Below are 24,655 nucleotides of genomic sequence, written 5' to 3' on the forward strand. Positions count from 1 at the left end.
ACCTCATCTGGAAAATGGGTGTAATATGAGGACCTGGATCATAGAAAATACATGTATAAATGTTTCCCTATTTTCTTCCCCTCGCCTCTTCCTCTGTTTTTTTTTCCCCCCGAGTTCCTTTATTCGCGCCTATCTCCTTGCCCTTTCTCCCCCTTCTGTTTTCCTCCTCCCTCCGTCATCTCACCTTTTTGGTTCTCCCCGTTTTGTTGTTAAGTGCCATTGAGAGGAGTAGGACACATAACAACCCTGTGCACACTGGGTGTGAACCCTGCCCTGTGCCAGCCTCACAGTCTGATAGCCTTGAGTCCATTTCTGCAGCCACTGAATCCGTCCATCTCATTGAAGATCCTTTCTCTGACTGACCCCCCACTTTTCCATGCATGATGTCCCAATCCATGGAGCAGCCCTCTCCTAGCAACACGCCCAAAGTATGTGAGATGAAGCTTCATCATCTTTGTGTCCAGGGAGCACTCTGGCTGCACCTTCTCCGACGGTCAGTACTCTCTTCCAGCACCACACTTCAAAGGCGTCACTTAGTCTTCTGTCATCCTTCTTCATCGTCCAGCTCTCAGATGCATAACAAGCCAGTGAAAAGGCCACCAGGACTCCGGCTCCTCGTGTCTCCATTCTGACAGGACTGCCCGATCCATCACCATCTCCCTTGCGGCTCTGCTTGAGCCCATTGTTGAATCGACACCTCTCACTGAGGGTTTTCTTTTCCCCTGACCTTTTGCTTTACAAAGCATAGTATCTGCAGGGGTTGGGCCTTTCTTGGGCCTCACCAATGTTGTTTACACTCAATTGACAGCTGGCTACATTTATGCTGCAAGGATATTTCTTTTGATGATAAAGAGTACATCATCATGTAACAAAGTTGTTACATGCAGTCAAGTCGTTTGCGACTCATAGCGACCCTATGTACAACAGCCCTAAACCCTGCTCTATCCTGTGCCAATTGCACTGCCTCTGACACACCCATCCCGATTAACCCAGTCACTGAATCAATCCACCTCATAGAGGGTCTTCCCCTCTTGTGCTGTCCCTCCACCCTTCCAAGCATGACGTCCCTCTCCAAGGACCTGTCCCTTCTTGCAACATGCCTAAAGTATGTCAGACGAAGCCCTAGAATCCTTGCCTCCAAGGAGTAGCTTGGTTTAACCCTCTCCAGGATGAATCTGTTTGTTTTCTTGGCAATCCATGGCACATTCAACACTCTTCTCCAGCACCACAGTTCAAACGCGTTGATTCTCCTTCTATCCTCCCTAGTCATTGTCCAGCTCTCTGATGCATAACAAGTGATTACAAAGACATGGCCTGTACCAGGCGCACCTTAGTCTCCAGAGAGATACCGTGTCTCTTGAGTACTTTAGAGAGGTCCCTAACAGCAGACTCCCATCGTAATACGGTTTTTGATTTCCTGGCTGCTGGTGCCAAGAGTGTTGACTGTGGAGCCGAGCAAACTGAAGCTGTGAACACTCTCAATCTCTTCACCATCCATCCTGATGCTACCAATTGGTCCAGTGGTGAGAATCTTTGTCTTCTTGTCATTGAGCCTCAGTCCATACTGAAGGCTGCAGTCTTTGACCCTCTGCATCAAAGTTACATAAACTTTATTTTAAAGATTAGAGTAAATGGATTTCTGGGCACGGGGGATGTTGAAATGCTCACACAGAGAGGCAAATTGGTCATTCAGGTTCCAGTTCATGTGTTTCCACTGGAGGGTCACACTTCAATGGCTTCCCCATTTTTTGCCAGCACCCCACAGAATATAAAATACAGTACTTCACCAGTACAGACAAGTTTGGTTTTGCCCGGTTTTCCCTCTTTTTGTAGCCATTAGCCTAGTGTCCTAAATGAAGTCTAGACTGTCACTTCTAAGTCAAGTAGAAGCTAATTATGTTGTTGTTAAAACAAAGTAGAAGATAGAACACATGTAAAGGATAAAAAAACCACCAACTACTACTTGAGTTTGCTCCTTTGATCAACTTGTGAAGCATTTAAAACAAAAGAGAATACTTTTCTTTGTCATGATTTCAAGTAAGTTTTACATGCTTGAACAACCTGCAATATTGGCGTTGAAAGTTTAAGAAGAAACTTGCAGTGCCTTCATGGGACAGGAGTAGAATGGCTTCCATCGTCTGTAAGGCTTGCAAGTCTTAACAAGAAGAGAACTGCCCGAGTTTGTTGCAAGGTTCGCAATAGTGCCCTTTTGGTTAGCAGCCGAATTAACTCAGTGGCAGTGGATTTGTCTGTTTTGGTAAGAAGAAAACTGGAAATTCGTTCTGGTGGTCATCTGGGCTAAAACATTTTACATACTGCTGTTATGTTAACATTTCACTTTAATATGTAACATTATAAGCATAAAAGTTTGTCTACTCCTGAAAAGTTAGGCATTTTCTTTCTTCTGTAGTTCAAGTGTTGTTAACCATCTTAGCTCGCCATCAGTAAAAGGCACCCTCTACAGAGGAAGCGTTGATACTTGTCTGTGTTTTATGTTGTCTTTCCTGTTTGTAGAGACAGTCTAAATGTCTAAATATTTAGCATAGACATATGTTTTCCTTGCAATGGATCGTTGATTTATGAACCTCTTGAGTTTGTGTCTGCTGGACTCCAGCCAGGATTTCCGCAGAGTGATGTTTTCTCTCAACACAGATGTTAGTTCCTGGTCACATGAATACTTAGCAGCTATTTCTGCGTCAGAAGCAGGGGTGGAGGCGTGTGTTCAGATGACTTTTGGGGTGAGATTTACAAGGAAGCCACTTGGAGTTTATTGCACACACTTAACAAATAGTAACTCCGCAGTAATTTATTGTAGAGTGATTTTCATTCTTAAGTGTGGAATCATTAAAGCTTCCCTTCCTCCCCTCTTTTGCATGCTCTCCTTAGTTTTTAGACTTTCCCTTGTCTGGAGGAAGGATTGGTAAATTATGGGCTCCTAACCAGCTAGTACATGCCTTGTGAGGTAAGAACAGCTTTCCCCTTTACATGGAGTTAGAAAACCGATAGACCAAAAATAGAGAAGGCATCTATCAACAGCAAGGCATCTATCATCCTAAGCTAGAGACTGTATGGCTGGAAAACACAAAAACATTTCCCACTTGCCTCTGCACAGGGCAAAAAAGAGGCCTAATTTAAAGAACAGAACTTATTTTTTTCTCCTGTTTATTCATGTGAACACTGAAATGTTAGATCTATTGGAAATTGTGAGAATGAAAATCTTGATTTCTCATATGAGAAAATGAGGCCCCAATGAGAGGAATTTGCTCACTCCCACTCACGGCTATTGAGAAGCACTGTCTAGGTTTGGGTCTGGTCCCGGCCATTGCTGTCTCTCCACTTTTATCATCATCATCATCATCGATATTTTAAGACATTATCGCATGATCTTTAAGGTTGGATTGTGGTTTCATTGCATCATATTTACTTTTGCAAAGTGTCCCACTTCCTCTACCTGGACATCCTCCTAGTCATGTGATGCTGAGAAAACAATTAACAGCTGTTTCTCCCTGCCGCCATCATGAGAACCAGCCTTTTCTGCCCTTCCCTCTGGGCAGCCCGGGGCACTGTCCTGACGTGTAGCATAATCCCAGTTCTTGGTTCTCTTAGATTTCTTCTTTCCCCTCCAGCTCTCTAGGTTTTGAAGCCTTTCCTGAGTCCTGACCGCATTAACCTGGTTCCAACCCCTCTCCCCATTGTGCTGTTTAGGCTGTAAGTGGCCGTCGTATCTCCTGTAGGTAGCAGTCTTACGTCTTTCCTTAACCACACATTGAGTGGGTTCTCCTCAGCATTCTGTTTGCAGTAGGATTTTGAGTGACGACAGCTTTAAAGCTTAGAAGTCTGATTCTAAAATATTTTCTTGGCAGGATCAACAGCAATTACTCTAAATCGATTTAGAAGTAGTTGTATTTTCAGGATAAAAAGCTTCTTACATGAATTTTGCCTGTGATGCGTGGTGGTTGCACACCGTCGAGTAGCAGTGGACCCAAAGCTGACCCTCAGTGGCTTTTCAGATGCAATAAATCACACAGGGAGAGATTGCACATCTTTCTCCCATGGAGCAAATTGTGGATTCGAACCCTGTTCCTTTGGGATGATTGAAGCACAGTTTCTTACCACATGGTGGTAGATAATTTTGCTTGTTTTTTTCCATGCTATCTTGATAAACTTTGACAGAAATTTCCTCAGATTGCTGGTGACCTGGTACGCATTTCCTTTCCTTACATGGGTGCATTGAGACTGTTCACTTCTGCCTTTTGAAAAATTCTTTTGAATCTGTATTCTCATAGTGGTGCTTGTGTGTGGGAAGCTTGGCCATTTCTCTTGGTCCTTCTCTTTCATGGCCTGGTGACAGCTTTCTTTGTGACACGGAACCCTTGTCTCTCTGGTCACAGGATGCCCTTGGTTGGATCCTAACCACATGCTTTTGTCAGAAGCACTGAGTAGATAGCTGAAGTCTTTGATCAGAGCCACCATGGTTTTGGGGGGGCATTATCAGCAAATGTGTCACCGCTTCTTTCTTCTGTAGTTAACTGAGAAGGCCACTGAGTCTTTATGGAATTCCACCTGATATCTTTCCCTAACATATGCGTTTCCTCACTTGCTCAAAGAAAATGCCTTTACTAATTTTCTCCTCTTCACAGAGCTTCCTGAGGTGGACATTTACAACCATCGCAGGATCTTGGAACCAGAGAGCCTGTTTGACTCGGCATTTTTCTCCCTGCCAGAAAACTCAATTTTACTCATTGAGTCACTGAATCAGTCCACAAGTAATTATTACGCAGTGGGAGCCTGTTCTCTGAAGGGACTAGACAGACAAGGGGCTGCATTTTACAGAGATTATGATTAAGTCGGTGAACAAGGAAATCAATAAGCAGCACAGTGTCAGCGAGTTCTGAGTGAAGAAGCCAGAGCAGGGGCGAATGGACAGTGATGGGCTGGAGTGGACCCTTTACTGGAGCGTGAGTCAAGAGGGCCTCCTGGAGAAGTTGACATACAAAAGAGGAGTGAGGTGTTCTTTAACTTCACAGATGCCAGCTTCTTTACTAAATAATCAGAGACTTCAGGGGAATACTAATACTGAGGTACAGAAGGGTAGCTTCTTCAGAAGTGACTCTGTTCATGTTTCCTTTTAGCTCTTTCAGGCAGGACAGGAGGACTTACCAGTTTGGTTCTCCTCAGGAACCCTGAAGGAGTGCCAGCATCCAGGTTTGGGGACCGTGTGGTTTTTTGTTGTGCTTTGTGGGTTTCTTAGTGGAGGTTTTATTGTTTTCTTCCTGAATTCCTGACTAAAGCTGGTGACTTTCCGAGTCCACGCTTCTGCAGATCTGCACAGAACGTTGGCCGAATCACAGGCACCCTGTGCACTTGGTTGTGTTTGGTCACTTGTTCATTATTTGCTCAGACTTCGGAATTTTATGAATTGTGACTTGAGGGCCTGCTTTACAAAACGTTAGTGTTTTTCTTGCCACCATTCATACGTGGCGTTGGTCCCACAGTATTAATCACAGTGCACACAATCTCTAATCATGCATTTATTCCGCATCCTCCTTCCCTTCCCACATCTTCATAAGTGCTTGTTGCCTGTGAATTGATTGGTTACTCTCTTCTCTCCCTTTTCCTGCCCTGTAAACCATACTGGGTTGAGTCTCTCTTTTCATGAACATTTCTCTAGCTTTTTAAAACAGTGGTCTTAAATAGTAGCTGTCCTCTCGTGGTGGATTTATTTCACCCTGCGTCACTTGTCCTCTAGATTAATCCATAGTGGGCAGTGTTTCCCCAATTCTCCATTGTTTTTCTACATGGAAAATACTCCATTGTGTGAATCACCATAGTTTCTCCGTTCATTTGTTGTTGGGCAATTTAATAAGAACTGTGACATATATGCACACCATGTTTCATCACAGCATTATTCCTAATAGTAAAAAGAGACTTACACTTTTTATAAATACAATCTGAGACTATGGTTTTCTGTGTGTTTCTTTTTAAGTCCCCTTCCTGTGCCCTGAATTAGCTGGGGGGCGTGAGTGCAGCTGACTGGACAGCCCCTCGACAGCTCTGCGTGATGAAGGGCTTCTGTTGTTTGGGACTGTGAGGCAAAACCATAGCCAGTTGTGTTAAATTTTATGGGCCTTGCGGAGGTGACATCAAGTAGTCTAAAAAGAGTAGAACAGAGATCTAAGCTGGGCTTTCAGGATGTGATGTGAATTTCAGAGCTGGAGTCCAAACCTTTTGAACAGCTATGTTCATCTTAATCTAGATCACTCGTAATCATTAAGAAACTGTTTTTCTTAGAAGAGTCTCCTGTTATGGTTATTCCTACAGTCTTGTGTAGACGGCTGTGGTGAAGTTTTCCAGTCACTTCAGGGATGGAATGAGACATGTAATTGGCCAGTGTGTCGTTAAAAGTGTCAGGCTGATCAGTGTCCTGCAGAAGATGGGAGCCATAGTGGAACTGGTCCATGGTGGACTTGAGATCTGCACAAATTTTCCTACGCTGTTTGTTAGCTAAACAGTCTAAATGATCACAGGGCATTGTTGTTATTTGCCGTCGAGTCGTTTGTGACTCATAGCGACCCTATGTACAACAGCCCTAAACCCTGCTCTGTCCTGTGCCAATCACACTGCCTCTGACACACCCATCCCGATTACCCCACTGAATCAATCCACCTCATAGAGGGTCTTAGGTATCCTTTAATGGAACATTTACTTCACCTAAATACATAGGGCCTGGCCTCAAGGCTCTCCGCTTTTATCTTTTGCCAGCATAAATACTGGTCTCTTGCTTCTTCCAGAGCTCACTGGTACCCTGGCCAGTAGAGAGTTGCAGTAGCATTCCAAAAGGGGGTGGTTCAAGTCCACCAGCTGCTTTGTAGAAAAAGAGATTGGCAGTGCTGTTTACAGCTTCTGAGAACCTGTGGAAGGGTCAGCTAGAAGACCGTGCGTTTGAGTTGGGGCTCATTCCTTCATTCCGACACAGTAAGCATAGGTATCATCAGAATGGAAAAAGAATTTTCTTTATCTGTTTATTTGCTGTTGAATTGCTTTCTCTATTTGACTGGTTCATTGAGAGATGTTTAGTAGTGAAAGTTGAACCAGTTGTCATGTTGTTGTTAGAGGCAGTGGAGTTGAGAATGACTCACGTAACGACCCTGCGAACACAGCACTGTCCTGTGTCACCGTCACACCGCCGACACACTTGAGCCCATTGCTGCTGTCACTGTCAGTCCATCTGGTGGAGGGTCCTCCTCTACTGTCCCTCCGCCTTTCCAAACACCGTGCCCTTCTCTCCAGTATAATTATGTCAATGTAGCATACAGCTCCTGATTGGCATCTGTTTTGCTTACTTGGCATTTTTCAACTCTGTGACTTCTTTGAATTTTAATTCATGAGTTAATGCCTTTTTGATTATTTTTGTTCTTGAGAAACAGATTTATTTTGCTTTTGATGAGAGAAAATGTGAAGCACTGACAACAATGGCACAGATAATATTATCTTGGAATAGAGTGTACCTGTGGTGCCGTAGTGGAGCGGGCTCTGGGGGCCCAGTGCGTAAGGGAGTGTGCTTCCAGCCTAAAGGCGGGCTTGAACCCACCGTCTGCGCTATGGGAGAAAGATGGGCAGTCGCCTCTTGTGCCATTTCCAGCCTCTGAAAGCGTCCTGGAGGATCAGCTCTGAGCCATTTCTGACTCAATAATGTAGAAGATGGTGTGCCATTATATCTTGTGTTTCTGTGGCCTTTGAATCTCTTAACAAATTACACAGATAATTCAGGAGCCTATTTTTATTTAGTAATTACAATTAACAAAGCTATCAGCTCATGGCATGCTAATGGTAGGACTAAATAACTAAAAGTTTTTGTATATGATCAGTGTTATTCTTATGTGCCGTTGAGTCGCCTGCAACTCATAACAACCCAGTGTACAACAACCCTAAATCCTGCTCTAGCCTGTGCCACTCTTACTGTCTCTGATAAATCCGAGTTAGTGTCTTGATAATATTTACCATCCCAGCTTTAAAAAGCTATAACATAATAGTCTTGTGTTGCTGCTTTCTTTGGGTGTTTGTACCAAGGTCACTTTTCCAAGAAAAAAAAATGAGTCTGTCTGAGAGAGGGTGAAACCACGTTTCTCCTTGGAGGCTGGGATTTTGAAGTTCCATCTTACATACTTTGGGCAAATGGCCAGGAGGGACTGATCTTTGGAGAAGGACATCATACATGGAAAGGTGGAGGGGCAGTGCAGGAGATGACAATCCGAGATGAGATGAATTGATACAGTAACTGAGGTAAGGGGGGGTTGATGTGTCGGGGTCAATGAGACTGGATCACAATAGAGCAGAGCTATTGTATATAATTTGTAGGCCACTCGGTGGCACATAACAACCACCGAACTTTTCAGAATTAATTTAATGCCGCAAGATCTTTTTTAGATTTTGTTGATCTGCTTCGATGCAGTCATGCACTGCCTCTGTGTATATTGCATATACCTGCCTGTGACCATCACCTTCCTGGAACAAAGTGAAGCCACTGAGTGGACTGTAACGTGAGACACAAAGCACAGAATTCCCACTCATTTGTGGTGTCGCCTCCACACCAAGTCCTTTTCCATATCGAGTCTTCTGATTTTACTTGATGGCAGCGATTGGTCAGAGTACACCACAGTGTTTGCGGTATAGACAGGACCTTTGTCATCTAATTAACACATTGCCGCACATGTAAATTGACAACTGTGCTTAGAAAGAAATTTTTTTTCTTTCCCCCATCATTTGTGGCAACGTGTTAAAGAGCATGAGCTCCCGCCAGACTCAACAGTGGTCTGAGATTGAAATACTGGTTTGTAACTTCCTTGGCCCATTTCAGTCACCGTCTTGAGCACTTAGCGTTCTCTGTTATAGTGCATTCAACAGGAGCAAAAGCCCCCCCGAGCAGCAAAGTTGAATAATCATGATTTGCTCAGTGAGCCACGCGCCTCTCGTGACACTTGGTGCTCTCAGAATGAGCCATTGTCTCTGCTCTGTGCATTTCTTCTCCTTGTATGGTGATGGATATATCGTTTCAGGCTGTGAAGCTGTGAGGACAAATGCATGACCTGGGCAGAGCACCATGTATTCCTAGAATCAGTAGGAAAAAGAGTGTAGATACAGACCCACGGAGCTCAGAGAAGGTGGGTGGGAACTGCAGCTGGAAGGCAGAGCCAACATGCTGCAACAGATGTGGAAATGGGAGGCTGGAGCCCTCAGCTCGTTAACCAGAGTATAGATTGTTGCCTGTGTAGAGTATAGGTGGTTGTTGTGTGCCATCAAATTGGAACCAACCCATAGCTGACTCTCCATTGAGTTTTCAGAGGCAGTAAATTGCGTGGAAGGAGATTGCCTGGCTTTGAACCGAGTTCCTGCAGATTGACAGCATTGCTCCTTACCATGAGCCTGCCAGGGCGCCCCGAACAGAGACAATTGGTACAAGTCACCAGTGACCATGCAGCTGATTCCAACTCATAGCAATTGGTTAGCCCAAAGGAGAGACCTGCCCTGTAGGATTCTGAAAGCTGAGCTCTTTAGGGAAGCATCCATCTGTCCTGAAGAGCAGCTGGTGGACTTGAACTGCTGACCTTTTGGTGAACAGTTGATTGCTTTAGCCACAGTGTTACCTGAGTGTCCATTTCATTTAAAGCCCCGAAGAAAATGGGCCTTTCAGGCACATCCTAGTGTCTGGAGTTGAAGGGGAGAAGTGCTTTGAGTAAGTAAGTGCACCGCCTGGAGGTGACGTCTCTTCAGCCTCACCTCCCACCTGCCCTGTGATAGGACTACAAGAGCCCTAAACACCATTCTATCCTGTGCCAACCTTGCTGTCTCAAACACACTCATTCCCACCACTCCACTCACAGAATCGATCCATCTCATTGAGGGTCTTCCTCTCCTGTGCCGTCCCTCCACTCTCCCAAACATGATGTCCCTCTGCAAGGACCAATCCCTCCTAACGAGGTAATAGATGGAGAAATATTTTGTGAAATTTAACATTGTAGTAACATGAAATGCCCCAGTTTTCGTCTGAACTGTGTGTTTTGATTGGAAAACCCTTTTAAGAGCAGATGCTTTTAATACTGAAAAGAGCTAAGTGCACGGTGAGCAGTGTGAACCCATCAGCCGCTCCAGGGGAAGAAGCTGGGCAGTTGTAAGTCTCCTGTCAAGATTTACAGCCTCAGGAACCCGATGGAGGGTCAGCCTGAGTCGGGATCAGCTCCCTGGCGGTAGATTTGCACTTTGGTTTTCTTAGCAAAGCTTACGATTATCAGCTTCTTCTGTGTGATGAGGGTTTCTGTACCTAGGAGGACCATTCTACTTGTAACCTTGTATTCCAGGCTTTTTCTGAGATTCCTCAGCAAATCGATTAGATTTATAACTTAGATTGAATGTATTGTGTACTTTTCTGGCCACTAAAGTGAAAACTTCCTTAGAGAAGGTGTGTAATGTGTGGCGATAAGGAAGACTGCAGGTCTTTGTAAAATGACCAGGTGTAAAATTTTCCTGAAATCTGTTTTCCCAAAAATCTTTGTAGAGTGACAAGATCTAAAATATTCTTAAAAGCTACCTGAAATCTCAACCCTCTGAGTGTGTCCATATATGTACCTTTGGGAACAAAAGAGCTCCTATGTGTAACCTGGTTGGTTCAATTTCTGTAGTTTTCTGTAAGTGGAGACTATCAAGAAGAAAGCTTGCTTTCAGACTTAGGTGCATTTCAAGAAGAAAGCTTTCAAGTATCATTGCTCTCAGGTTTATGTGCTGTCGAGTTGCCTGCGACTCATTGTGACCCCATATACAACAACCCTAAACCCTGCTCTATCCTGCGTCAACCTTACTGTCTGTGACACACCCACCCCCATTATCCAGTCACTGAATCCTTTTCAATCTTTATGCAGAACAGATTATCCAGGAGGCTGGGCTCTATGAGGAGAAATGTGTCTCAGGTTTAGACTAATAATATGTGTAACTAACCATTATGAAACCATTTCTTATTTTAGCTGGTTCACTGTACCAGCTAGAGATTTTTAAATTACAATGACTGCTGTTGACCCACTGGACTGGTAAATGAAATAAGCTGTAAGAAATTAAAAAGCTTTGTTTATAATCTACTGCTCATTCAGTCATAATATAGAGGAGATCTCAAATTCCTAAGCAGCTTTGTCGGAAAACGAAACAAGTGACACTTGCTGTTTGAGTTTGTACGCTAGTTGGTCAGAAGGAGCTTCTTCGGAGAGTCAACTCTAAATTGTTTAAAAAGCAGAAGTGGGTCGAGTGGCTTTGGAGTGCTCACAGTTGAGCCACTGACACCAAGACGGCCCTGGAGGTTCCTCGCCTCTGGCGCGCGCTCGTGCTTCTCCCAGCTTTTCAGTTCAGCACTAACTCAGATGCAGCTGTGAAGGGCCTTTGTCATTGTACTCCAGTCATCTGACCTTGAGATGGGGCAGCTGTGTGGTGTGAGCCTCATCTGTTGTTGTGTACTGTCAAGTTTGGAACTGAATCATAGCTGACCCTCCAGCAGGTTTTCACACAGGAGGAGATTGGTCATCTTTCTCCAGGAGCGAAATTAGTGAATTTTATTATTATTTTTTAATTTTACACTAGTTTCTTTGCAAAATTCGAATGCATTGTATTAGAGAAAAAATTCTTTCCATTTCCCTCCCTCACTCACCCATCAAATTGTACAACCCCATGATTAATCCCCCTCCCCCTGCATATCCTCATCCCTCTGCTTCCACCCTCTCCCACCGCTCTTGGATCCTTATACTCATTCTACAATAATGGTTTTATATAATATTTATCCTTGTGGAACTGAGTTCCCTCAGCATAATGCTCTCCAGTCCCTCCCAAGTTAGGTAATAATTTACAAAATCACTGACAGTAAGAGAGAGGCAAGTCAAAACCACAATGAGGTACCATCTCACTCCGGTATGAGTGGCAAAGTTTAACAGGGCAGCAAGTAATAGATGTTGGAGAGGATGTGGTAAGAAAGGAACTCTTACACATTGTTGGTGTGATTGTAAAATGGTGTTAACTATTCTGGAAGGCAGTTTGGTGCTTCCCCGAAAAGCTGAACATAGAAATTCCATATGACCCAGCTGGTGGATTTTAACTTTAACTTCTAGACCAGGCTTGTAATGGTCATGGAGCCTCAATGCTTAGCTGTTACGAGGTGAGACGCCTAGCCACACGGAGAGGTCAGCAATGAAAGTATTGACACACCTCAGCTCATTGCTATCAAGTCAGCAATGCTGATGCGAGTCTTGACTACTCGATTACCATGCTGTTTGCTAGGTTTCTCTGGTGTAAATGTCTTGTAAGGAGATGATGTGACACTAAGCAAATGACCTGTGCTTCAAGTGATGCCATGCTTTCAAAACTACCATGGCATTCAGATGTTTTCTCACTAGCCCCGATACATAAATGGGATTGTGGGACTGTTTCTGCTGACTGTCTTGTAGATCGGTAAGAGTTTTCAGGTCTGTGTGCTGTACTTAAAGTATGAATGCTCTCAACGACATCCCTTCTTCAAGTTCATTTTTTCCCCAGATTGGAGTTTTTGAAAGGTGGATCAAATTTTGTCAGGAGAGCTCCGGGGTGTAGCCTGTGGTGTATTGCACAGCTAGCTGGATCTAATTGTGTCACTCTTCTGCTTGACCCTCTTCTGTGGCTTCCCATCACCTGTAGGGTGAGAACCCTTCTTGCCATCACCTTCAGGCTAAATCACTCTGTTCTATCTTCAAGATTTTCTTATTTGGACTGCTCTCCCAACACTCTTCTATAACTCCCTGTCTCTGTACTGACATCACCTCCTCAACATGTTTTACTTGACTACATTTCTGGTGTTTTCCAAGACCCTTGAATACCTTCTTTACTCCCCTAGGCTAGCTAACTTTTCATCACATCATTTCCCTTGGACCATGAAGCAGAACTTCTTGTGTTTGTGTAAGTTTTAACCCATTTGACTCTTGGGTTTGAGGGTGTGGACTGTGTCATGATTAGAGGTCAAGAATATCAAGCAAAATCATTTTAAGCAAAAAAAAATAAAAAAATAGTACTGTGATAGGCTACAGGGGAAAAGAATGCCAATAATCAGATCTGTATTACAAGATTATTCTCTGTATTGTCAAGTCAAAACCAACCCACAGCTGACCCTCTACCAGGTTTTCAGAAACAATAAATTGCACCAGAGGGGTTTGCCACTCCCCTGAAAAGCACTGAATTCAAACTGCAAACCTTTGCATTGGCAGCATAAGTCCCACTAAGCCACCATCAGAGCTCCCTAAAAAATGCCAGTGATCAGATCTATAAGTCAAGATAGGTGCTTGAAATGCAATGAATGTGGGAGAAACAGAGTTGAGATGGACACTGTCCTTCATGAATGCATGTGACCAGCGAAGGCTTGGGGTCTCAACTCTGGTCCTTGCTTCACGTCCCTCATCTCCATCCATGAGATAGTATTAATGCTTCCAGCAAGCACGCGGACCCGAGACTAAGTAGCGCCTTGGGCTATGCCCACTCTTTTTTTTTTTTTTTTTTATGCCCACTCTTCTTTTGATCAGTCTCTGTGTCATGGAGATTCCTCTGTTGGGCAGAGCTGAGCCCAGGCTGCTGATGGTGGTGAAGAGTACTGAGTATTCCAGGGACGGACAAAAGAACAGATAAATCTGGGGGAAATGCAGCCAGAGTGCTCCTTAAAAGCAAAGATGACAAAGCTTCATCTTTCACTGAGTCCTGTCTCCTCAGTTCAAGAAATTCTTAGCCCACAAATCCTAGGTCTAAAACACACACTCTACTCCTAGCTCTTCTTGGTAGTAGTGAATTCTTCCTAATTTGCTGCTCAGGCAGTTCATTTTAAGCCTAGTAGGATAGCAAAACAGACCATCCCCTTCATCAGTGTTCCATATACCTTAATCGCATGAGATGTATTTCACTGGGCAAGTCCGTTGTCAAGGTCCTCTCCAAAATGCTAAAGAGCAGTAATGTCAGTTTGAAGATGAAGGTGTGCTTGATTGAGGCCATGGTCCTTTTGAAAGCTAGTGAATCAGGATAGCAGAAGAAGAACCAATGCCTTTGAGTTGTGGTGGTGAAGAGTACTGAGTATCCCATGGACTGACGAAAGAACAGATAAATCTTGGGGGGGGGGAGTTCAGCCAGAGTGCTCCTTGGAAGCAAAGATAGCGAACTTCATCTTTCATGCTTATGATGTATGGCTACACGAGGTTGTTCCTTGGAAAGGGGCATCATGCTTAGAGAGCGAAAGAGAGAAAGACTCCCAACGGGATGGACTGACACGGTGACTTCAGCAGTGGGCGCTAGTGTGTTAGAAATGATGTCACTGTCCCCAAGAACGTCATGCACCTTATTTACATTATGGCCTTAGGGAGCTCCGGTGGCTTAGTGGTAAGGAGTTGTGCTGTCAACCCAAAGTCAGGAGGTTTGATTGCACTAGCTGCTCAGTGGGAGAAGGTGGATAGTCTCCTCCCATGCAATTAAACCACCTCTGGAAGCCCACTGGCGGGTCAGCTATGAGTCAGCTTTGGCTGGATGATACACAACAATAATTCGGTCCCATTGGTGGGCTGTAACACTTCACTTGTGTGATCCCGTCCAGTCATTTGGTTGGAGTTCAAAGGATTATGACTGGAAAGGTCTTAATAAGTCATTACACCACCAAGCCGAAGAATAGGAATACCCACTCCCGCACCCTCTGAGTGCCTTTCCAGAAACAAGACTAGGAAAGCAAAATTCATTACCCACACGATCTGTCATGAACTTGCCCTGTTACATAGGAAACAGTACAACCCAGGATAAAGTAATCTCGGAACCTCATTGAAGGTCTGCTACCCTTTCCTCATCTGGAATTACTTAGAAGCCGTGTGTTTAGATAGGTAATATAAAAGAAGAAAGGATATATCGTAATGTAGTTATTTTAATGGTCTTTTGAAGATATTTTTATCTTTAAGGCTATTTATAAACGATAAACATTCATTCTTTACGAATCTATAACAAGCTCATGTCGTAAAATGGAAATGATAATTTAAGTCTCCACAGTCTGCCATAGCAGAACCTCACAACCAAGACAGCCTTTTTCGCATTATTTCCCAAGGTGTCTCCGTGACAGTTTAGGAGACGTGGTGTCACAGTGGTGAAGCACTCTGCCACCTGGAAGATCCAGTGATTTGAAACTCTCTGCTCCTCTCAGGGAGAAAGATCGGGAAGTCTGCTTCCTAAAGCTCTGCAAATCCTAGGGGTGGAAGGGTGAGGGATGGGTGTCATTCTGCTCTGTCCTGTAGGATCCTTGTACATCAGAGTGGACTCAGTGGCAGTGTGTTTGTACTGGGGTTTGATATGTACATATATTGGAAGCAGGAGTGGCATCCGCTTCCTAAATAACATGCCTCCGGAAACTATGAACTTTGATAAATGTTCATAGGGTTGCTATGTGTCGTGGTCGACTCGAAGGCAATCAACAACATACACACATATGTTGTTGCTGCTGCTGTTATGTGCCCTTGTGTCAGAAACGACTCATAACTCACCGTCCAGTGGGTTTTCATAGGCTGCACATAGCATAGGAGGGAATTACCCACTTTCTCCTCCTAAGTATCTGATGGATTTGAACTGCCTGTTTTTGTATCGACAGTGCAACTTCTTACTAATCCAACAGAACTACCTTTTATGTGTGTGTGTGTATTTAATACATTCAGTATATTTATGTGTATTATAGAAATACATCTATGTTAGGTGCCATCGAGTTGCTTGCGACTCATAGTGACCCCATGTACAACAGCCCTAAATCCTCCTCAGTCCTGCACCAACCTCACTGTCTCCGACACACCTACTCCCACTACCCCAATCACTGAATTGATCCATCTCATCGAGGGTCTTCCCCTCTTGCGCTGGGTCTCCACTCTCCCAAGCATGATGTGTCCCTCTCCAAGGACTGGTCCCTCCTGGCAACATGTCCAAAGTATGTCAGATGAAGCTTCAGAATCCTTAAATATTGTTATATGTTCTTAAATGTTTTCTTGTTATATATTGCTAACATAGATAGTTTTCATTTATATTTCTCCATAAAGCAGAAATAACAGATGATTATGACCTGCCACCTCTTTTTGTAAATAAGTTTTATTGTAACACAGCTTCAGCTATTCATTAATGAATTATCTGATTATTTTTATGTTAAAACGGAAGAAGAGTAGTTGCTATAGGGACTGCTCTCTATAAAACCTAAGTATTTACTCATGACTGAGTGGCAACTGGCTTGACTTTTGGTTTGATTAGAGAAAAGTTGGCTGAACTGTGTTTAAAGGAATATTTGGAAATTGAAACATTTCTTAATAATGGCTGTCACTCTTGAATGGGTTTCATTAAGGCTGTTTTATCTTAATTTTTACCCAAAGCCCCTCCTTTTATACTAGATCATGATTTATAAGTAGATTTAATAAGAGAACATGCTGTAGTCTTCTGAATGATTGGTATCCAATTTTGAAAAGGAATCTAAGATGATTAACATTCATTATACATTAATCCATTAAGGCTGAGAAGTTACCTAACGAGGCATGTGACATGCTTTTAATTTATCTGTGCACGAGGGTTGCTCACATTTCGTCTGCGTGCTTAACTGCTGTGCCACTAGAGTAATTTTCAGTTGTTACTCTTTATAATAATTTGTATTAATTCTGATCTTTAATTTTCACAGGTACCGATATCAAATGTATTTGAGATTTTACTTGCTACAAGTCAATAAGGTTAAATGTGTAACTTGCAATGTGTCTTTCAAAAAAGCCTCATCTCTTGTGCTTAGCAGCTGTAGTTGAGTGTATTACAAATGCTCCTTTAATTATATTACTGCTAAGTTAGACATTGAGCAATAACACACGGGGCTTCACTGCTCCCTCTCACGGCCGCAGTTGACCATGACTTAACCAACGTGTGGTTGTCTTCTTTTGTTTTTTTTTAACAGACTTGTGGAAGAAAGCAAGCTGATCCCACTCATTTTTGAAGTAATTCTGGTAAGAAAGAAAATGTGCATTTGCAATTCAAAGACAGTGAAACCAAGTTCTAAGGAGTGGAGTGGCTGGGTTCTAACCCTGACTGCACCTGAAGGGTTCATCTTGTCTGATCTCAGTTTCTCAGGCCTTGAGCTCCTCATCTCTGAGGGATATCTAGATTTGACATTTTAGGAGGACACTTTTTATGACCTTTTCGTCTCACAAATAATTTACATTTTTCCCCTGTTAAACAATCTGTGTTATCTAATATGGAAAGAATACTTCCCCCCCTTGTTGTGTACCTTTGAATCAGATCTGACTGGCACAGAAGGAGATTTCCCCTCCTTCTCCAGGGAAGCATCTTGTGGATTTGAACTGCATGCCTTCGGGATTGCAGTGCAGCTTTTTGCCACGAGCGCTCCCTTGGAAAGAACACTTTGAAGTTGACTTAGAAAAGGGAACAGAGAATAGTTCTTGCTGGACTTGAGGGATGAATTTTCTAATGTTCAGTTTGACCCTTTCTGACTCTGCAGTAATTGGGGACGTGGCCACCGGTTTTATGCGTGTGGTCAGAAAGTGGGCTGCTTCAGAACTTACACTAGCTTAGCTTCTCTGCACCATTTTCCCTCATTTCAGAGAATGCAGCACAATTTATGAATGAGCAAGCGTGTCTGGGTTGATGCCCGGACTCCGGCCATAACCGCTTCATACTCAGATTTACTGTGTGATATTATTTTGAAAAGTCATCTTGATTGTGTAATCTGTGAGTGAATACATGAATAGGCGTTTAAATGAAACAGAGGAATGAAACGACTTAACGAGTGAGTATAGGTTTGTTAGAGGCTGTTTCTGCATCTGTATTTACCTTTACTGCAAATGTATCCATGACTATAGTAGAGTGTTCATAGGTTAAAGTTATGAGAAATTCTCAGCCATAACTAGTCACCTGGAGGGAATGAGTTCTGGGCCTGGGAGCTCAGGACCATGGTCGTGGGGCACTTCAAGGTCAATTAGCCCAGTATAGTCCACAAAGAAAATAGGCATTTGCGCACAGTCACTTATGAAGGAATATTTCTATACTCACATGTATGGGCCTTGGCTTCTGCCATTGAATTAATTACATACAGCTCCTAGCAATCCTGTGAAACAAAGTAGAAAACACTCCCCCCATTCACACCCATACCCTATACCCCCATGGGGTTTCCAAAGCTGTGGATCTTTTTTTTTTTTTAAAGTGGTCAAGGATTTTCTTTATTTGGCTCCCTGATAGCTGCTGAAGCAGTAATTAGTGACATTGTGGTTGTTAAAGCTGTGAACCTTTACAGAACCAGAATGCATCATCTTTCTCCCTCGAATCACCTGGTGGATCTGAACCCTCTACCTTTGAGTCCTGGCACGGAGCTTAACACAGTAGGACCAGGAGCCCCTTCCTCCGTGGCCTGGGCGTGTCATTTTACTTTGGCCCCACAGTGATTGGGGTCTTAAGAATTTGTGAGTAGCCATCTAAGATGTGACCAGTGGTTTATCTTCATTCAAAGCAAAGAATTAAAAGATAAATGGAAACAGTTGAAAAGATGAATGGACATCAGCTTCCCTGAGCTGAGGCCAGAAGAACTAGATGATAACGAGCTACACCTGGCCGACCATGCGCCAAGGAGTCTCCATAGAAGATCCTAGATAGTCGGAGGAAAGAGTGGAACAAAACTTAAAATCATTAAAAAAAAATAGGCTTAGTAATAGTGAAAGACTTAGTAAATCACCCAGTTACTGTGTAATGCCTTTTGTTGTTACATGCCATGGAGTCAGAATCGACTCACAGCTGACCCTCCAGCAGGTTTCCAAGGGCTGTTAATGGCATAGGAGGAGATTGCCCGTCTTTGACCCGTGAAGCAGCTGGTGGATTCAGTCATCTGCCTTTAGGCTGGCAATGCCCCTCCTTACCCACTAGGCCACCAGAGCACCTATTGCTCCTTTTAACCAACCGTCAAAAATAAGCAACACAGCAATATTTGACTCATGCTAGCAGTTCGCTTTGACCTCCTAGTGACTTTTTTCTTTCCTCTTTTATCTCGTTCAGCTTCTGTCTGATGGACTTCAAGCTTGATTACGGGCTTTGTAATAGTGTGGAGTCCCTCGTGTGAGGTGCTCTTACTAGCAGTATGCTGTCTATTAAGCAATTGTTTATTAAGAGAAGAGGACTATTTTGTGGAAAAGAATTGGAGGGGGCTCCTCCATCTGTCGTGCAGATAAGGAAGGTGACAGGAGCAGGATTCTGAATTTGGTGTTCTGTTTGTACCCTTTGAAAAAAAATTACGAGATGCTCTGCTGGAGAAGGAGGGACAATCTCCTCTTGTGCCAGTCAGACCCGATTTGATGGTACACACACACACACACGAAAAAAAAAAATTCATTCCCAATCTTAGGAGAACCAGTTATTTCTGGAATTGTAGAACTGAGTGTTCCAAACATGGTTTCAAATTGGTTAAAGAACTGAATACTTTATTGTAAGATCCACTTTCTGCTGGTTTACCCAAGAGACACATCGCTCTTCCCAGCCACGATGCTAATGTCCGGGCCTGAGATTCACAGGAAGGAGAGTAGAGCAGTGGGTAAGGCACTCATGGCCCAGCGGATGGGAGGAGCTGTCATGTTGGAAGGTGTAGAACCTGAGCACAGCACTTACGACGTGATTGGTACTGAACAGTGGAAGGTGGGACTCCCACGGAAGAAGTGACCTTTGTGCAGGGCCTTTGAGGGAGATGAAGGAGCTTTCGTGGGGGTCAAGTGTTACATGTTAGAGGTGAGAATTCTAGCTTTGGACTTGAAATGGTGCTTTTTCAGACGTGCCCAGGTCAGCGTGTGGAGAAATGGTAGTGAGGCTGAAGGGTGGCTTTGAATCAGCTCCTGCAATGCTTTATATGAGATTTTTTTTGTTTTATGAATAATTTATGGTCTTTCAGACCACTATATATTCATTTCATCTTCTAGTTTCTTTGCTGCTGGATTATGTGGCGGGAGAAGGTGGACTGATCATCCAAGGTATGATCAGACTAGGAGAGACCCAAGTTTAAGGCCGTGTTGTTGTGCTGGGCTCTAGGAAGTAAGTGCTCCTGCTAATCTTCAATATGGCTTGAAGCACATCATCCAGAAAACAAAGATTCTCCCCACTGGGCTGATTGGCAGCACCATGATAGATGGGAAGATTGAGATTGTTAACAGTTACCGCTTACTTGGCTTCACAACCAACATTTGTCACCAGCAGTCAGAAAATCAAAAGCTGAATTGTACTGGGAAAATCTGCTGTCAGGGACTTATACAGAATCCTGAAAAGCAACAATGTCAGTCTAGAGACTAAGGTGCACGTGAGCCAGGCCATGGTCTTTGCAATTACTTGCTATGCATCAGATGCATATGATTAGGGATGACAGAAGAAGAATCGATGCCTTTGAGCTGTGGTGCTGGAGAAGAAGCTTGAACATACCATGGCCTGCCAAGAAAATCTGTCTTAGGGTGAAACCAAGCTTCTCCTTGGAGACTAGGATTTGGAAGCTCTGTCTTACATGCTTTGGGCATGTGAGCAGGAGGGACCAGTCCTAGGAGGAGGACATCATGCTTGGATGGGTGGAATGTCGGTGCAGGAGAGAAAGGCCCTGGATGAGATGGATTGACGCAGTTACTGGGGCAGTGAGGATAAGAGTGCCACAGTCAGGGAGACTGGCACAGAATAGGGCAGGCTTCAGAGAGGATTGTTGTGAGTTGCAGGCAACTTGATGGCACATAACAACAACAACATCAGTCACTCTTGTCCATATATAGTAACTTATGAGTAGTAATTGACTTGATGACACCGAACAACAGCAATAAGAGAGAACCAGAGACAGGTTTGAAGCTGGGATCTGGGAATTCCCTACAAGTCTCCATTAGCAAGAGAGGTTTAGACTGGCCCAAAGGGACATGGGAGAAGGGAATAGAAGAGACGGGGCGCTTCTTCCCTAACAGGGCCCTTCTAGATGAAAGTGTATGTTACCTTTTGTGCATAAGACAGTAGTGTTGAGCCAGGAGTGGAGGCTCAACATAGACAAAGTCCCCAGTGTGAACAGCGTGTGTCCCGTGGTGGTCTGGACTGACTGAATACGTGCAGATTCCTAAGGGCATGTGCCATTCAGAGAGCCTGACACCTTGACTCTTGAGTGCAGAGTTGTCGGTTGATCGTGATGGAAGATTCCCTCCCCCCCACACACACACTTTTTTCACCTTCCCAGGAGTCGGACTTGCTTTAAATGTGTCTTAAGAATGAATTTAGGAGGATCAGCCTTTGGATTTCGCTATAACTCTAATCTCTCTTCATTTTATTTCAGTGGTTTATGCCTCGGCCTACTTCAGTAAATCATTTTAACACCAAGTAATATAGGCAAATCTCTTTTTTATTGCGGGTGAAAAAAAATATCTTTATTCATGGCAGATTTTCCAATATGTTGCCAAAATATTGCTGTCATGATATTTTATGTGTCTGTTCCAAAACAAACAATTGAGGAGCAATTTCAGTGGCAAATGTTAACAATAAAAATGGGATTAGCAATACGCCAGTGTGACAATTATATTGTTTTAACAATTCTGGAGGAGAGCCGTTGAATCTGACTTTAATAAATCTTTCACGACGACTGTATCTTCAGCAAAAGGGTGTCTTTATAGGCCCGGGAGCCTAGAGGATTTAATCACAGACCCAGGGTCGTGTAGACTGACAGCTGCGCATTGCATTCAGAAAGTGTGTTCATCCCGGTGCATCCATCAGCCTCTTAACATTCCTTTGCTCCAACTCCAGTTGCAGCCCAGCTAATGTGAACTGGTGCTCAGGGCGTGTTAAAACGGCCGGTTCTTTTTCCTTTTTTAGAATCTGCACTATTATGTCCCATATGCAGTTAACAAGAGTGTGCTATGCATGTGGAAGAGGGATATACAACCATTGAAAATAGAAAATATGATTTGGTTAAAATGTCACGGTACTTGACCGAGGAAGGCACTCTCAAAACCACAGAGAGAAGAGCTGTCAGGAGCACGTGCTGACTGGGATTCGTTGGCCTGAGAGAGTGCCCGTCCGGGGCCGCTGCCCAGTGCAAAATGGAGCTGTGTAATCCATTCCTGTCGTATACAAAGACTACTCAGCGGTCGCAAACTACTAGTGTAAGTCTAGGCATTGAGGTGTATTGTAGAAGTGAAAATAGATTCACACATTCTGTGAGAGCAGGCCCATAAAGTTTGTATTTGCAAAATAATTCTCTAGGGTGAAGCTGCAGTCTCTTGATACTAGATTGGAGGAAGTGAGGCGAGCCCTGCAGCAACTGAATAAAGGGCTTTAATCTGATCAGGAGAGAGAGATATCTAATTAGTTTCCTAAATTGGCTGAAACTAAGTAACTTAAAAGTTGTATCAGTAAACTTGGCTTAAGTGAGAATAGGTTTCTGCCTACTCAGTCCAATTGGTTGGAAAGGAAATGACCTTAATCCAGATCAAAATCACATGTTACACCCACAGGAAAAGTGCTGAGCTAGAGTTGAGGATATCTCTGATCAGCCAGTCGCAGGGCATCTATTGAGTCGTGTTATGTGTAGCTCCCCCTCAGCCCCCATAATGGAATCTAAGGTATGCCTTTATCAGTGTGATTTCTAGCTCTGCTCTTCCTCTTGGACTTCACTTTGAGAAAACAAGGATATTTCTGTTGATTTGTTTCTGAGAAGACAGTGTAGTTAAAGCTTAAGGGAGAGGTCGAGAAATGATCTTGTGCCTCAATTCGGTTCCCTTTCACAGCTGACCCTGTAGTGGGCAGTTCTGAGGCTGTGAACGTAAAGAGAGGAGATGGCTCCTCTCCCCTAGGGAGCCCCTCCTGGGCTGGAACCGCCTGGGTTAAGTGGGCTTTGAATAAGTACTGCTTGCTACCATCCTTGCCTCCAGAGCTCCCTAAATAAGTGATAAGAAATGCAATAATAATGTACTTGCCCACCCTGGCAAGCTTTGTGCTGGCCTTTTGTTTGGGTTTTGTTTTTTGTTTCTGTTCTTAACTTGCTGAAGGAGTTAGGCTTGTGAGAAGAGCAGGGGTACCCTTTGGGTACTGTAAATGATTACTGTTTCCGGGAGTGAGATCAGCAGGTAAAGAGGTGGCCGTGGTACGGTGAAACGAGGGGCCATCAAGGGGAGCCAAACCCCTGCATTCGATTTTGAAGATGTGAAGGAATTAGTGTGATCCTAAGAGACACTTATTTGAAAGTTTGAATTCTGGTGCTTCTGTGAACCTTTCTGGCACCTATTTCATGATCTGTGCTCCTGTGCTATTAATTAGATTTCCCTCATAGACCTTCTGTTTCCAGTCTGGTGACCATTAGTAACCACATGTGACTACTTAACATTTAAAACATGACTAGATGGAGTTGTGAAATGCTCCAAGTATCAGATACACACACGATTTCTGTTAAAAATATAATACTTTGGATATTTAAGTGAAATATTAAGGTGAATTTCACTTGTATTCTCATCTGTTTTCGAAGTTTTATTAATCTTGTTGAGAATGTACAGAGTCAAGGAAGCACCAGACCTTCAGTTTCTGTGTAGACAATTCAGTAACTTTGGATTCTCCAAGTTAAGTACCTATTCCCACTCTCCTTTTCTGAACTGTTCTTCCCTCACTAACATAAAACCATTATGCTTCAACTTTTCTATCTGATCTTACCATTGTTTTTCTTAATGTTACTACTATTCTTGTTATTAGGTGCTGTATGACTCGTAGCAGCCCTCTGAGCAGTCATTCTGAAGCCCGCCCTATCCTGTGCCATCATTCTCATCTCTGAGACAATCGAGCCCATTGGTGAAGTCAGTCTGTCATGACATAGCTGAGGGGGAGCACATCCGGAGCTGTATCTGTTTGTTGAAATATGTTATTGTTATGTGCCAAGTCCCCTGCGACTCATAGTGACCCTATGTACAACAGCTCTGAGCCCTGCTCTTTCCTGTGCCAACCTCACTGTCTCCGACACACCCACCTCGATTACACCAGTCACTGAATCAATCCACCTCATAGAGGGTCTTCCTCTCCTGCGCTGTCCCTCCACCCTCCCAAGAATGATGTCCCTCTTGAAGGACTCGTCCCTCCTTGCAACATGTCCAAATTATGTCAGATGAAGCTTCAGAATCCTTGCCTCCAAGGAGCAGCCTGGTTTAACCCTCTCTTGGGTGCACCTGTTCCTTTACTTAGCAGTCCATGGTATATTCAAAATCCTTCTCTAACACCACAGCTCAAAGGCATCAATTCTCCTATCAGTTGATACTCCATCCAATCCCAGGGCTTTATTTTTTGCCAATGCCTTCACCGCAACTTGAACTCCTTCCTTGATTACCATTGGATCTTGATCTTAAGCCTCTTCCTAAAATGTTTCTGTGTGAGCAAACTTTTTTTGGTACAATGATTCTATGTGTTCCTTCCATCTTCTGTTGATGTTTCCTGGATCATTCACTATTTTGACTACAGCGTCCTTCAGTACTACAACCTTGAGGCTTGAGTTTCTTTTTAAGTTCTTTCAGCTTGAGAGAGATGCACAGTGAATGCTTCACTTTTTATTTTCTGAGTCCAACCCATTTCATTCTGACACTTTGTC

General features: G+C 43.6%; 1 protein-coding gene across 1 annotated transcript in view; it reads left to right on the forward strand.

Moving 5' to 3' along the window:
• Positions 1–24,655, forward strand: part of ULK4 (unc-51 like kinase 4) — a 483,261-nt gene that overhangs the window by 175,065 nt on the left and 283,541 nt on the right. The window contains exon 30 of the mRNA XM_006893067.1: positions 16,985–17,033. Coding sequence (XP_006893129.1) covers positions 16,985–17,033 — 49 coding nt within the window. The remainder of the gene's footprint in view (positions 1–16,984; positions 17,034–24,655) is intronic.

Source organism: Elephantulus edwardii, unplaced genomic scaffold, assembly GCF_000299155.1.
Source record: "Elephantulus edwardii isolate Elephantulus edwardi_28Jun2011 unplaced genomic scaffold, EleEdw1.0 scaffold00121, whole genome shotgun sequence".
Taxonomy (NCBI): domain Eukaryota; kingdom Metazoa; phylum Chordata; class Mammalia; order Macroscelidea; family Macroscelididae; genus Elephantulus; species Elephantulus edwardii.